General features: G+C 33.8%; 1 protein-coding gene across 1 annotated transcript; it reads left to right on the top strand.

The window, feature by feature from the left end:
- Positions 1-7,883: 7,883 nt before the first annotated feature.
- On the top strand, positions 7,884-14,276 carry LOC123656049 (cytochrome P450 4C1-like). Its single transcript, XM_045591771.1, has 10 exons — positions 7,884-8,040; positions 8,147-8,184; positions 8,879-8,989; positions 10,346-10,436; positions 10,583-10,768; positions 10,949-11,325; positions 12,661-12,729; positions 13,115-13,283; positions 13,834-14,013; positions 14,113-14,276. The coding sequence occupies exons 1-10, from the start codon at positions 7,884-7,886 to the stop codon at positions 14,274-14,276; spliced, it is 1,542 nt and encodes a 513-aa protein (XP_045447727.1).
- The last annotated feature ends 255 nt before the right edge of the window (positions 14,277-14,531 follow it).

Raw genomic sequence — 14,531 nt, 5'->3', positions numbered from 1 at the left:
GTTATCACAAACGAACTTATGAGAGGGAATATTAAAGAAATACGCCCAATATTAATAAAAGAGTTCAATGAGTCTCTATATACCGGCTGCGTTCATAGACAATGGGTAGAATCACACATAATACTCATACACAAAAAGGCCCAAAAGACGAAATAGAAAATTATAGGCCCATTTCTCTCATCTCAAATGTATATAAAGTTTTCGCTAAAGTGATTCTGCTGATGCGTTTTTTATACCTCTTAATGCGTTTTGCCCATGCACAGAGTTTTTGCTTCAGAAAATCTATGCGATCTGAGACTGTTATGTACTCATTGGATCTTATATTTGTACCCGCAAAAGCCTGATGTACAAACCGCATGATTTTTGGACGCCTGTTACCTGCCCTGAAACATGTTAATTTGGCTATTAGTGTTCTGGTTAAATTTATTTGTTTTTCAATTCTGGCCTGTCGAGCTGGAGCCGTGTGGGATGGTAAAGTAATTTTATTTTATGTAAACTTCACATTAGCTACACTACAAACAGCTGCAGCTCCACAGTACAGAAGTGAGTGAGTATCGGATAAATTTTGAGTACCGTCTAAATATTGTTGTAAAATTTTATCCATAACACCTACTAAAGCCAAATTACGTCTGTAAATAGGCAAACGAGGTAGCTGTGGCCTAATATTTGGTGACAAGGATCTATATTTCAAGATAGCATCCTCCAAAGCTCTTCTCATAGGCTCATTATCCTGTTCGTTTACCGATAAATCAACACTGTTAAGAGATATATGATTTAAATTAAAATTTATTACCTCTCTTTGCTCTTTTTGTGATGTTTGTATAACACGAATGTGACTAACAGTATTAAGTTGTGGTAAATTTGTACGCAACCGCTCAAGTACTGATTCATCCAGGAGGTGACAACGCTGAATGGCTCGTACTTGATCCGATAGTCGTTGTGCGGTTACGTTGACAGTTGTTTCAAGCGCTTGAAACAGAGACAACATCGTTGAACGATTCGCAGTGAGGTTAATTCCCCCACCTGCCGCCTCATAGTACGCTCGTATAAAACTCTCATTCATTTTTTGCGCATCCATCTTATGCGGCGCACAGCACCACCGGCAGCGGGATTTCTTGTGGGAGCGCGTTGTCTCTGAACCTCCAAGCAAACTGGTTAGATGGTCTCGTAGATGAGTCAGCATCGTCAGCATCCGATTCCGCGGTAGACGGTGGTATTTTATATTCGTCGTCTGTCGTTGACGACTGTGTTTCGGAGCTCGATGGAACCTTTGGTCTTTTTTGTGCGCGTCGACCTCTGGCTTTATTCATTTTATCTTCTTCTTATATGTCATTTTTGTGATATTTTAATTGTATTTTCATATTTAAACATATTTTAAAATAATAAATTAAATGACAGGATAAAAAAGCGTCATTTCAATTGACACCTGCCAGGTTTTTAAACGGTTTTATTTAGCTCACCCCGTTTGTTTTATTTTTTATTTATTATTCTTGGGTCAAATTTAGTAATTCAAATTTCACCCTCTTCCTGTCAACCGATTAATCTGAAATTTTGTATACACTTTGGATTTTGGTGACAATACAATTATGTTTATTCATTATCATTATAAATTCAAGATGGCCGCCGCTACAAAATGGCGGAGAACGTAGGTTTTATCGATCCTATCAATATGGGTATCAAATGAAAGTGCTCAACCACTATAATCAATGTACTATATAAAATTAAAATCCAAGATGGCGGCCTCTACAAAATGGCGGATAACTTAGGTTTTATCAATCCCATCAACATGGGTATCAAATGAAAGGTCTCAACAAGTAGAATACAATTTACTATGCAAAATTGAAATCTAAGCTGGCCGCCGCTACCAAATGTCTGATAACAATTTTTTATCAATCCCACCAATATGGGTATCAAATAAAAGGGCTTGACAAGAAGAATACAGTGGACTATACAACCTCAATATTTAAGATGGGCCTTGCAATAATGAAGCACTAAATGAATTAAACAGAATGCGAAATAAAAACTAAAAACTAGAAAATAAAAATAGGTAAAAAAACTTTTTAAGTTAAACGGTTTTATGTTAAACATACATTGCAATGTTTAAGATAAATGTACTAAAACCAAAAAATAATAAAATAGATACAGTCGTGGGAATTATAAACATATGCATAGACTAGACTAAAATAAAACCGTGGGGCACGTCAATTGTCTACAAATTATCGACTTAATGTGCGATAGAAGAATCGTTTAATTCGTCGTTAAAATAGGCAGTTGGCCCGCAGACGGTGAGGAAATTACTTACTATTTTCTTGCTCATGGAAATTCCAATAGTTATACACTCCATGTAAATAAAAGAGATGTTTCAACTAGTTTATCGTTGGACATTCACACTGCTGGCTGGCGAGGAATCGTTTCACTGCTCGTAGTTTGTCTTTAATCGACAAAACATATGATAAAAGTACTACTCGCTCACCACTATGAAACCCTAAAACTCGCTTATAATCGAGTTTGCTAGCTTGTTTCCACATTCTAGCCCTACTTATCACACGTACATCGTTGTCGGTTGAACAACTGCCTAATTATAGTGTAACATTACAAAACAAACATTTTAATCAACGATTGTAGACAATTGACGTGCCCCACGGTTTTATTTTAGTCTAGTCTATGCATATGTTTATAATTCCCACGACTGTATCTATTTTATTATTTTTTGGTTTTTAGTACATTTATCTTAAACATTGCAATGTATGTTTAACATAAACCCGTTTAACTTAAAAAGTTTTTTTACCTATTTTTTTTATTATTATTATATCCACTGCAATAACGATCAACGTCTAAAAATATTAAAATCCGAGTTAGTAATGTCATTTGGTAACTTGAAACATTTAGTTACCTTGACAGTTTTGTTATCTCATATAGAAAATACAAACAGATTCTTATCTAACAAAAATTTTGCGTACCATAGTATCATAGTATCTTTAGGAATATCGTGCCAAGCGACAAATAATAGAAGATTTTTTTTTTCAATTTTCTTGTGTTTTATATTAATATAATAGCTCGTGGATTTTTTTTTATCGTATTTTCTAATTTCATATTCTACTAAAAATTTACAACAAAATTATTTTGGCTGTATTTTTTATAATTAGGTGGCTTTGACGCCATAAAAAAGTAACATTTTAAAAATGAAATTAGAAAGTGAAATTGTTTTCCACCACTTTTCATTTGTTTTTTTGTCCGCCGATGGTAAAAATGGGTAAATCAAACAAAGAAATTGGGTACACTAAAGTCTTACTTTAAAAAAGGGAAACATGTATCTTAGGTCAAGTTTATGGACTTAATACAGTGTCATTAAGAGTAGCACAAAATTAGTCTAGGCTTTTTAAAGTTAGGAATGATAATAATAATACAACGAGTCTGATATCGTGGTGATGGACAGGGCACGGGGTATTTTTGGTAGACATCACCATCCCGCATGACGAGAACCTCGTGAAAGCCGAAACTATAGAGTTGGGCACCAATGATATAAAATTGCTGTTTTGCAAGAGGTGTATTATCTGGTAATGATGTACGCCGATGACCTATGCTTTGTTGCAGAGTCTCCAGACGGCCTGCAGCTGTTGATGTCCGTTTTCGACGAGTCGTGCCGAAAATTCGGCTTAAAAATCAGTGTCAAAAAGACGGAAATAATGTCTTTAGACATACAAGGTCACGAGACACTGGTTATAAAACTCGGTGGGGAGGAGCTGAAGCAGGTCGACAAGTTCCGTTATCTGGGGAGCACAATTTCATCTAAATGTGACCTAGATGCGGAAATCAACAGCAGAATCGGCGCTGCTGCTGTATCATTCGGCAAGTTGGATGCGAAAGTCTTCAGCTCCCATGATCTGAGGCTGGCGACTAAGATCTCCGTCTACATGGCTGTTGTGCTGCCCAATATCCTTTACTCTGCCGAAACATGGACCGTGTACCGCCGTCATATACAAACGCTCGACCGATTCCACCTCAATTGTCTACGTAAAATACTCAATATTCGATGGTCTGATCGTGTACAGAACACCGAAGTGCTGCGAAGAGCCAATGTGGATGGCATTGAGGCTTATCTTATGCGGCGTCAGCTTCGGTGGTGCGGACACGTGTCGCGTATGGCGGAGCAAAGAGTCGCTAAGCGCATCTTCTACTCGGAACTTGAGGAAGGCAAGCGTAAGCATGGCGGTCAACTCCTTAGGTACAAAAATGTGCTCAAGCGACACATGAAAAATTGCAGCATCGACCCGCTGCAATGGGAGCAGCAGGCACCCGGACGGCCAGAGTGGAGGGCGCTAGTTAAAGCTAGCGTCCAGAACTTTGAGGATAGGCGGCACTATGAGCTGGACGCCAAGCGAGATGAACTAAAGGTTCGACCACCAGCTATAATTATGTTAACGGTGTGCTAGCGTGCCCGCAGTGTGCGAGGACTTTTACACAAAAAATTGGCTACATAAGCCACGCGCGAGCACACCAAAGACAAAAACGGAGTTGAATGCAGTCGCCGTGGCCGTAATCGGCCGGGAGGAGTATATATATATATATATATATATATATATATATATATATATATATATATATATATATATATATTATCTGGCGGTATTGTACACGCCCTACTTATTTGCGGTTTTGAGAGGGATTGTATATTAAACCTTTGTACTTACAAAGTATTGACTGCATGATGAACATCTGTCTGACAGTGAGAACAGAATATTCACGATGTAGGAGTGCTGTGGAATATCTTCGCGGTTTTTTAGACAAAACTTTGAGAGTCACACGCTGCGTACGCTCCAGTAGTCGTAGCGTAGTAATATTAGTGACGACTAACGACTGAACAAGTGCATAATAAATATTTATTAGTGTGTCACGGTCTACAGACATCCTAAGTTTATACATAGAAGATAGGAATCAATTTTCTCACACGTGCTGTTAATGCCTGAACAAGTAGGAACCAATTGAGATGTTTATCTATATACTTGTGAGTATATTACAAAAATCGCTTGAGGTTTGGGTATTTGCCCGTAGTGAAAAGGTTATATATGTGGTCTTATTCAGATTAAGTGTCAGTAGGTTATTATCTAGATATTTTATAATTTGTTTCAATTCGTTTTTTGTAACTGTGTACCTCTGCCCAGTTTCTGGCATGTAGAATAGGCGCTGTATTATCTGCGTAAGTAATTATTTCGCAATTAGCCAGTCGAAGAGCATACAAGCTGTTGATGTATACGAAAAACAATGTCGGGCCAACACTGGCTTGTGGGACTCCATATTGTGAAAATAAAAGACTTTAGTGATTATAATCTATTTATTTATGTATTATTTGTAAATAGAATGCAATAATATTTAAGTTAAATCTGTTAGTTTATGGATTGCCTTTGTTTATAAATAAATAACTAGTCAGGTCGTATACAATTTTATCAAGAAAAACACAATTATATTCCATTACATAGAAAAACATTATGCATAGCAATAAAATAATAATATATTAACAGTAAATAGTAATCACTTACACTTTTTAAGTCTTCACTGCTCGAACGTCCGAAACGAACTGGCGAGGCAATGGCGACATCTCAATTTTATTTACAAAGGGTGGGGATGGCGCCTTGCCTGCGTGTTCAATAATTAAAAGGAAAATTAGCTTACATCTATGTTATTTTACTATTATAAAACATTATTATATTTTAAACTACATTTGCAACCAAGTACGAGTTTTATTAGCTAATTACATGATAACCGGATATAATATTGTTGACAATATACTAGCTTAGTGTCACCACTGATGCAATTTCCTATTTTGACACATTAGGTACGATTTGAAAGATAGAATCACGAAAAACATTCAATGCGATTCCACGTATCCCACTTGATTCCAACCTTTCTAAGAGCAATGGTAGAGACACAGTATCGAACGCCTTTGATAAATCTATAGAGACTCACAACTTTATTCCTATTATCCAGGTGCTTGACAAGAGTCTCAGTGAGCTTGAAGGTAGCGTCTTCAGTAGATTTACCCTTTAGGAATCCATACTGATTATCGAATATATATTAATTAAAAGAAACTTAATGGTCGTGTACTTATTTGCGTTTCTCTTTTAAGACCTAATGATATTGAACCATTTTTAAAGAGATTATTTATTTATGTATTTATTAAACTTTATTGCACACACAAAAAAGAAGATACGTTTTAGAACGATTTGATACAAAAACAAATAATGTATGCAAAGGCGGCCTTATCGCTTAAAGTGATCTCTTCCAGGCAACCTTTAATAAAAGTAGTATAAGAAAAATATTATATATATAAGATTAATCACTGGTGAAGAAAAGTGGGTGACCTACGATAAGAATTTGCGAAAGAGATCATGGTCAAAGATCGGTCAAGCTGAACGGGCTATCGGTAAACCCGGGATTACACGCAATAAGGTGATGTTGAGTGTATGTGTGCTGCCAGGCAAACCATCGATTCGGCAAATTTCTACTGTCAACAGCCGACATGATTTCAGCAAGAAATTGAGAATAAGCGGATATAATTTTTCACACTTTGCTTTTATCACGACTACACATACGTCACATTCTTTCACGTCACTTTCGACTAGCCCGTTGGCGCAGTTTGTAGTGACCCTGCTTTCTGCTCCGAGGGTTGTGGGTTCGATTCCCACCCCGAGTCTGGGTGTAATATAAATATTTATTTATATTTATATATGTATTATTTATAAGTATGTTTATCGAAAAAAAAATATGTATCTATATATAGTTCGCGTCATGTAAAAAGAACGCTGAAAGAAACTGGAGGGGGTGCGTTTGCGCATGGGTATACTCGCGCACAAGTACTACTGTTTTATTTTTTAATTAGGCTTTCACTCGCGGCTTCGTATAATGGTTATTGGTAGGTACATTAAAAAATATTAGAAATACAAGTGCGAATAATTCGGACTAAATAAGTATAATAATTATCACTTTACAAAATCACAATTTTTTTTTAAACAAAAGCAATAACAAATTTTTTAGTTATTGAAATGTCGTATTCAAAAATAATAATTATCTGTACTCTCGATATTCGTATCTTAATAGTTTTTATGTGTTTAAAATGATAAATTGATAATTGTTTTTTAGTGAAATAAATAGTAAATGGAGAATTTTGTAATTTAAAACTTTTGTGCGCGATAATAATTTGAGTCGACGTCGAACTGTTAACCGCTGTCAACCAATAGCACACCGGCAGGCATGCGACAGTGATAAACACTCCCGTCCCCCTACCCCGTACCACCAAATAGACCGATAAATCGCTTCTGCGCAGCTTCAAGGCCAGCGTTCTTTTTACATGACGCGAACTATACCAGTCGGCTGTAACCTATAACACAAGCATTAAGTTGCTTACTTTAGGAACAGACGACCGTGTGTGTATTGTGTAAATATTTATATATTTATATTTATTTATTTATTCATAGATAGTGTACAATTAGTAAACCTTTGCTAAGAATGGGCTTTGTGATAGGACCAGGTTAAAGTGGTCTTAGGGCTCGATCAAGTTTGTATGAAAGGTCTTCATATTTTGTGCTAAAGGCTTGAAATGAAGTAGGTGCATAGTCAAAAAAAGTTTTTATATAAACCTTTCGATTTGTGTGCCACAAACTTTAGCATCTGTTAGTAAATATAATCAGTTTCTTCGCGAGTGAATCCGCGGGCAACACCTAATTTAAGATAAATGTTTACATGCTATTTAATACTCGTAAAGTCAACGTTTTTATATTATTAATATTTATTTTTGATAAAATCTGTTGCGTCTCAACTATATAGGATGTTGCCTCTGCATATTAGTTTCAATAACTCATTATTTTCATCGTCGTAAAGTAAACAACATGTTCTTGTCATCTGTATTTACTTTTTTATCAATCGGACTCATTTTAGTTCTTCTATACGACTATTGCAATCGAACTTGTAGACTTATACGCAAAATACCAGGTGCAAGGAGTTGGCCTATTATCGGAAATTCCTTAAACCTTCTTGTACCTCTTGGTAAGTTTTAATTATCTTTTTAAAATAAAATTAAGCCATTTTAATTCAGATTGTTCTTTTTTTTAATATATTAGTTAAAGTTGATCGTGCTGAAATTCTTTCCCAGAGGGTTTGAAGCATAAATTGCCGAAACTTAAGTGTAGGGTAAAAGCCGGATATTGCACCACTTTTAAAAAATCTCTCTTATTAAAGATGTGTACTTCGTATTTTTATATTCAACGTGTATATCAAAACATAGAACCATTGATTTTCCATAATAGCCCATTTTTAAATAGATTACTTACCAAAATAATTTCAAATCCCTTCAAAGTTATATAATAAGAACATAATACTAAATGGCTTATGCGGACACCAATGCCTGCTCTCTGATGTGAATTCGTAACTGAAGTATGTATCCGTCCGAAGCAACTATTCGGCTTTTATCCCATAGCGTCTATTTATCATTATAAGCTTTGCATTAAATATAATAATCGAATCATAAACCTTAATAAGGAGTTAGATAGTGTAGTTTTAATTAGGGATTGCTATCCCGTAATACTGCGCCTCCAAAATACGAATCCTCAGATCCCGCAAGCTCTTTAAGCTAGTACTAAATATTTCGGTTACTACGCCAAGAAATATAAAATACATAATATATAATAGTAGACTATCTGTAGTTGGTTGCAACTGGGGCTGTTGAAGAAATGACGTGTTTTAATTAATAACAATCAACGTTTACATATAAAACCGAGATCACGGAACTTAGTTGATCTTAACAATAATGTTAACCAAAAACTTTTCACTATACGAAACCCTGAGTCTTAAAAAAAGAAATTAAAAAGTCTTTAATTTTCTTTCAGATAAATTATTTTTGTATTTGCATTCACTGCACAAGAATTATGGAGATACAAATCAGATCCACGCCATTAATAGCCGAACTGTTGGTTTCCTTGATCCTGATAACATTGAGGTAATGTATCCTTGTAGAGTAATATAAAAAAAAAAAACACGAGTCGCTTGAGTTCAGTGCTATGAAAAAAAATAAAGACTAACTGTCCCAGCAAACTTTATTTTGTCATATAAATTATTAATATGTATTTATTTTATAATTTATTTCTAATTTCGATAACTTAGGACCTGGGACTTTAAAATATTTGTTGAAAATTTTTTTTGTAGTGGAAACATTTACAGTTAACTGTTAGAACTTCACATTGTATTCAGTTTTCGGACAAAATATAAATTACTATAATCGAATTTAAACTTTATTTTCTTTTTTGAAAAATTCTGATAATTATTACACGTATGCAAATAATACTTTTCTAACAATCTACATATTAATTCTATTTTTACAGAGTTATTAATAAAATAAAATATTCGTAAGCATATTTAATGAAAACAATAATTAATAAAACTTAAGAATAAAAAATAAAAAATCATAGCATCACGCAATAATTGTCAGTATAGTGGAAATGACTCATGACGACCTTTTTAATTTTAAAGCTTTATTGGATGATCACAAGTGGAAAAAAAGATACTAGAAATGATAATATAAAGTGGAACAATATTAAAGAAATTAGTATGCGTAAAGTTGATCCAAATTGTTTATTTTTGAAACTAGCTATGCCCGCGACTTTATCCGCGTGGAATTTAACGAAAAAGTTATCGTTCAGTATTCAGTGATTAAAATAAGTAAATTTCTAAAAATAGTAGCATAAGTAACCCCTTACTTATGCTACTTTTTTTAGTTTTTTTTTCAGTTTACTTACTACACCAGCTATCTGCCAGTGAAATTCCTATCAAAATCGGTCCAGCCATTTCATAGATTAGCTAGAACAAACAGACAGATAGACAGACAGACAAAATTGTAAAAAATGTTATTTTGGTATATGTGCCGTATATACATCCATATGCATTTAGTAATAAAGCGGTTATTTTAATATGACAAACAGACACTCCAATTTTATTTATTTTGTATAGATACGACTTAAAAGTTAATCCTACACGTTGAAAAACTAAAATAAAAACAAGAAGTCGTGGAGGAAGGCAAGTAATTAATATAGATTTAAATCAATCGTATAGTCAAACATTAGTATTACTTGAAACCAAAATAATAATATACAGGTATATACATTCACTTGTCAGTAGAAATTTAACATACATCTGAAATTATTTGCAAATAGTAGTAATTTTGTGAACATAATTAACTTCAAAGTAGCCTGTAAGGTTCTATTTCGATTTCCATATCATACGTAGAGATAGTTGATATATATCTTTTAAGATTAATCCATTTATATTGTTTAATACAGGCTTAAAAATAATTTTTCAGACAATTTTATCGTCAGTCAAATTTGCCGACAAAGATGTTCCATATAATTTCTTGAAACCATGGCTCGGAGAAGGTCTTCTTACTAGCCGAGGTATACTTTAGTTCAAACTTAATGCTGCCTAATTTGTAGGTGCACCTTGTAGCACAAATTTTACCAATTAATTGAAAATATTTAGTAATCGAAGATTAATCATATTCATTGCATATTCCATAACTAAATTTGTATATTGATTTAAGGTCAAAAATGGCAACAGCGGCGGAAACTATTAACTCCAGCATTTCATTTTAATATATTAAAACGATATTCAGTTACGTTTATTGAACAGACAGATAAGTTTTTGAATGAAGTCCAAGAAAGAGTTGGTGAAGAACAAACGGACATAGTGCCCTTGATAAATTCAACGACTCTTCGCATTATGTGTGGTTGGTATTATCAAATACGACACAATAACTAGCTAATGTAAGGTCTAATATATAATTCTATTTTTGCAATTAATAAGAATACTACACTTAAACGAAAAATAGGAGTATCAAATATTATGTCGTTGAACCGCAATAACTAAATCAACTTAACGTAGTACAGATATTTTTTTTATTTGCTAGAAACCGCAATGGGTACATCGATGCATAACAGTATCGAATCAGTAGCTAGTATATATTCAAAAAAAATAGAAGTTTTCGGAAATACAGTTGTCGCAAGAATTTGCAGAGCTTGGCTACATTTTGAGTGCTTTTTCAAGTTATCAAATGTTGCGAAAATCCAAAATGAAGCAGTCAAAGATTTGCATATATTTACAAATAAAATAATTGAAGAAAAAAGATCAATTTTAAGGCAACAAAATATTGAAACATTTGGCAATGGTGAAAATTTTATTTATAAAGGAAAATTGGCAATGTTAGATTTGCTTCTACAAAATGAAAAACTTGGTAACATAGATAATAATGGTATCAGAGAGGAAGTCGATACATTTATGTTTGAGGTACTATTGTTTTGTTAGTTTTGACGTAAATTTTATAAATCTATAATATAAAAATGAGTCGCTGAATGTGTTGCTAAGCGCAAAACTCGAGAACGGTTGGACCGATTTCGCTAATTCTTTTTTTTAAATATTCCTTGAAGTACGAGGATGGTTCTTACGGAGAGAAAAATTCTAAAAAAAAAATTAAATTTCCTAAAAAAGTCTAAAAACAACACTTTTCTATACTCCCATACAAAAGATTTGTGATAATACTTAAAAGTCACTGTTAGGCGATACGAAGTTCGCCGGGTCAGCTAGTAATAAAACAATAATAAATAAATGCCTCGCACTTAACGGGATTACTACAATAGGATTTAGTCCTATGAGGGGGTCCGAAACATATACAATACACAAGAACCACAGCAAACGTGTGTATAGCCAATACAAATGTTTGCCTGTGAGGGGATCAAAACTCCGACCCCCATATCAACTGTCTCGTGCCACTATCGTGACCGTTGCACTAACGCGTCGTCAGCAATTGAAGGGTTTTTATTCGACTCATCTCCTCATTGTTTAATGTTACCTCAGTCTTGAATATTTGGTACTTTAAAGAAAAAAACCTTGGATAAGTTTACACATTCCGCACATAAATCTGTAATTGTTAACATTACAGGCTATCCAATACTATTAAAACGAGGTTTTTAAAAAACGAAAGAAGTGCCAATTTACTTCGATTCATGAAATCGACCCAATCAAGTGTTGTAGTCGATTAAGTTCATGTTATGTCAAATTTAGTCAAGTATCAATAATAATTTAATTTTGATGGAGATGATTAAAGAAAATTGTGTAATTAAATAAAATTAAAATACCTTAAAATAAATGACAATAGCTATTAATCCAAAATAAAGTAATAGCAAAAGATAATAATTATTAACCCAGAAGAGGTGTAACTTTTTCTGGATGTGATTTTTTTTCATTTCTATTTCTTATTAATTTTTATAGATTCTATTTTTTATATGAGATAGCTCCTCGCCTTAATACCTTCACTGGTGACAAGAGTTCTAGTACATTTTTGTGCATCTAGGCATGCGATTTATGGCCAGTTTCAATACTCTATCTATCTCTAAATTTGCTTACTAGAGATAGAATTTTGACGTTAACTCCATATAAATTGTGTCAAAAATCTATCGCTAGTAAGCAAATTTAGAGATAGATAGAGTATTGAAACTGGCCATTAACGGAGAAATGCTGGCAGCTTTCTTGGTACAATACCACGTGGACATGATTTGTACCAAAACTATCTACATATATTTAGTTCTTAAGTTGTGAATTGTAAATATGTATAATGTTTTCTAGGGACATGATACAACGGCACAAGCATTAATTTTCTTAATAATGACGCTCGCTAATGAAACTAAAATTCAAGTAAGTTACAAATTTCCACCTTTATCGCAAAAATATTTTATTTTGAAAAGTAATATATCTTAATTTATTGAATTTTAAACCATAGCAATTTTTGTCGACAAGATGCAGTATTTTAAACTCTATAGGTACGGTAGACATAACAACATAATCAGAAGCTAAAACTGCCGCTGATAACAGACAACATGGTGCTTTCATAAACATTTTGTTCTCTCATTATCGCACTAATATTGACATAATTATATAATTACATGTTTCTTAGTTTTTGTTGAATATAACTATGAAATTGGTTCACTTAGTAATATGAGTAAATTATAAGTAGAATTATATGTGTAGTTTTAGTTTAAGCGTTTTTATTTAATTTGAATAGCAAACGAATAATTCTTAGGAAAAAATATATGATGAAATACGACTTATATTTGGGGACTCCCAACACCCACCAACGGCAGAAGAATTAAAGAAGATGAAATACTTAGAATGTTGTATTAAGGAATCCTTGAGACTTTATCCCAGCGTGCCAATGATAGTAAGAAAAATATCCGAAGAAACGACCATAGGTTTGTGTAATCATTTATGTTTATATACAATAATTATTTGATACTTTCATGTCTTGATGTAAAATAACTAAATAATCCCATAAATAACAAATTTCATAGGCGTAAGAGTTTATTAAATCTTTACCCCTCAAGTACTGCTTAACGCTTCAGCCTGTAATATCGCACTTCTGGATAAAGTTCTCTTTCTCCGTGTAGGAGAAGGATCAGAGATCAATCCACCACACTGCTCCAATGTGGGTTGGCTGATATATACCCTACTATCAGTAACGATCGCTATCAGGTGTACGCTATGATAACAACCGGGACCGACGACTTGAAGTGCTCTCCGAGGAGTAGTGAGGAGACCCACAAGGACTGCACAAAAACCCAGACCACGGCGAATATCTACATGGCCAATACAAATGTTTGTCATGTGCGGGGATCGAACCCGCAACCGCCAGCGTAACAGCCACAGTCCAGTGCTGTGACTGTTGCGCCAACGCTTCGTCCATACAATATCATTAACTCATAATTTACAACGATAATAATACTTATCAATCGTGTGTTATAGGTGATTATACGATACCTAAAAATAGCCACATTCATATACTTATATACGATCTGCATCGTCGTGAGGATATCTACCCAGAGCCAGAGCGCTTCATCCCTGAGAGATTCCTGCCTGAAGCCTGTTCCAAGCGACATGCGTACGCCTATATACCGTTCAGCGCTGGACCCAGGAATTGTATTGGTCCGTTATCATTTCTATTTATTTATGATGTAAAATCTTAAATAATTAATCTTTAATCTTATAAATGATCAATTTGTATCTACACATTTTTTTTTTCAGGGCAAAAATTCGCTATGTTGGAGATGATGACGTTGGTATCATCCTTGTTGAGGCGATTTCGTCTTGAGGCTGTGACTAAGCCCAGCGATCTAAAATTCAAAGCTGATATTTTACTACGCACCATTAATCAATCGATTTACGTTCGATTTCACAATCGATATTAATTTAAATAATACGAACATAATTTGATTGCTTCTGGCAATTTTTAAAACTACAATCAACCCACTAATTGTCTCCATTTTAATACAGTCACGATGACAAACTTGTATTCGTTTGACACAACAATTCTTGGTTTTTTTTAAATAAAATATGTGTTAAATCTAAATTAAAAAACTTACTTGAGAGACATAACAAATTATTTGTAGCTGTAATTTCAAAAACCTACTTTATTATACTAATTAAATACTCAAGTAGTATTT

The sequence above is a fragment of the Melitaea cinxia genome, chromosome 8 (genome assembly GCF_905220565.1).
Source record: "Melitaea cinxia chromosome 8, ilMelCinx1.1, whole genome shotgun sequence".
Classification (NCBI taxonomy): Eukaryota; Metazoa; Arthropoda; class Insecta; order Lepidoptera; family Nymphalidae; genus Melitaea; species Melitaea cinxia.
Note: the sequence above shows the minus strand (reverse complement) of the source record. Positions and strands in the feature narration are given on the sequence as shown.

Coding starts and splice junctions, on each gene's coding strand:
- LOC123656049 (XM_045591771.1), top strand. CDS start 7,884: ATGTTCTTGTCATCTGTATTTACTTTTTTATCAATCGGACTCATTTTA. Junction 8,041..8,146: donor AAACCTTCTTGTACCTCTTG/GTAAGTTTTAAT, acceptor ATTCTTTCCCAG/AGGGTTTGAAGCATAAATTG. Junction 10,437..10,582: donor AGGTCTTCTTACTAGCCGAG/GTATACTTTAGT, acceptor TATTGATTTAAG/GTCAAAAATGGCAACAGCGG.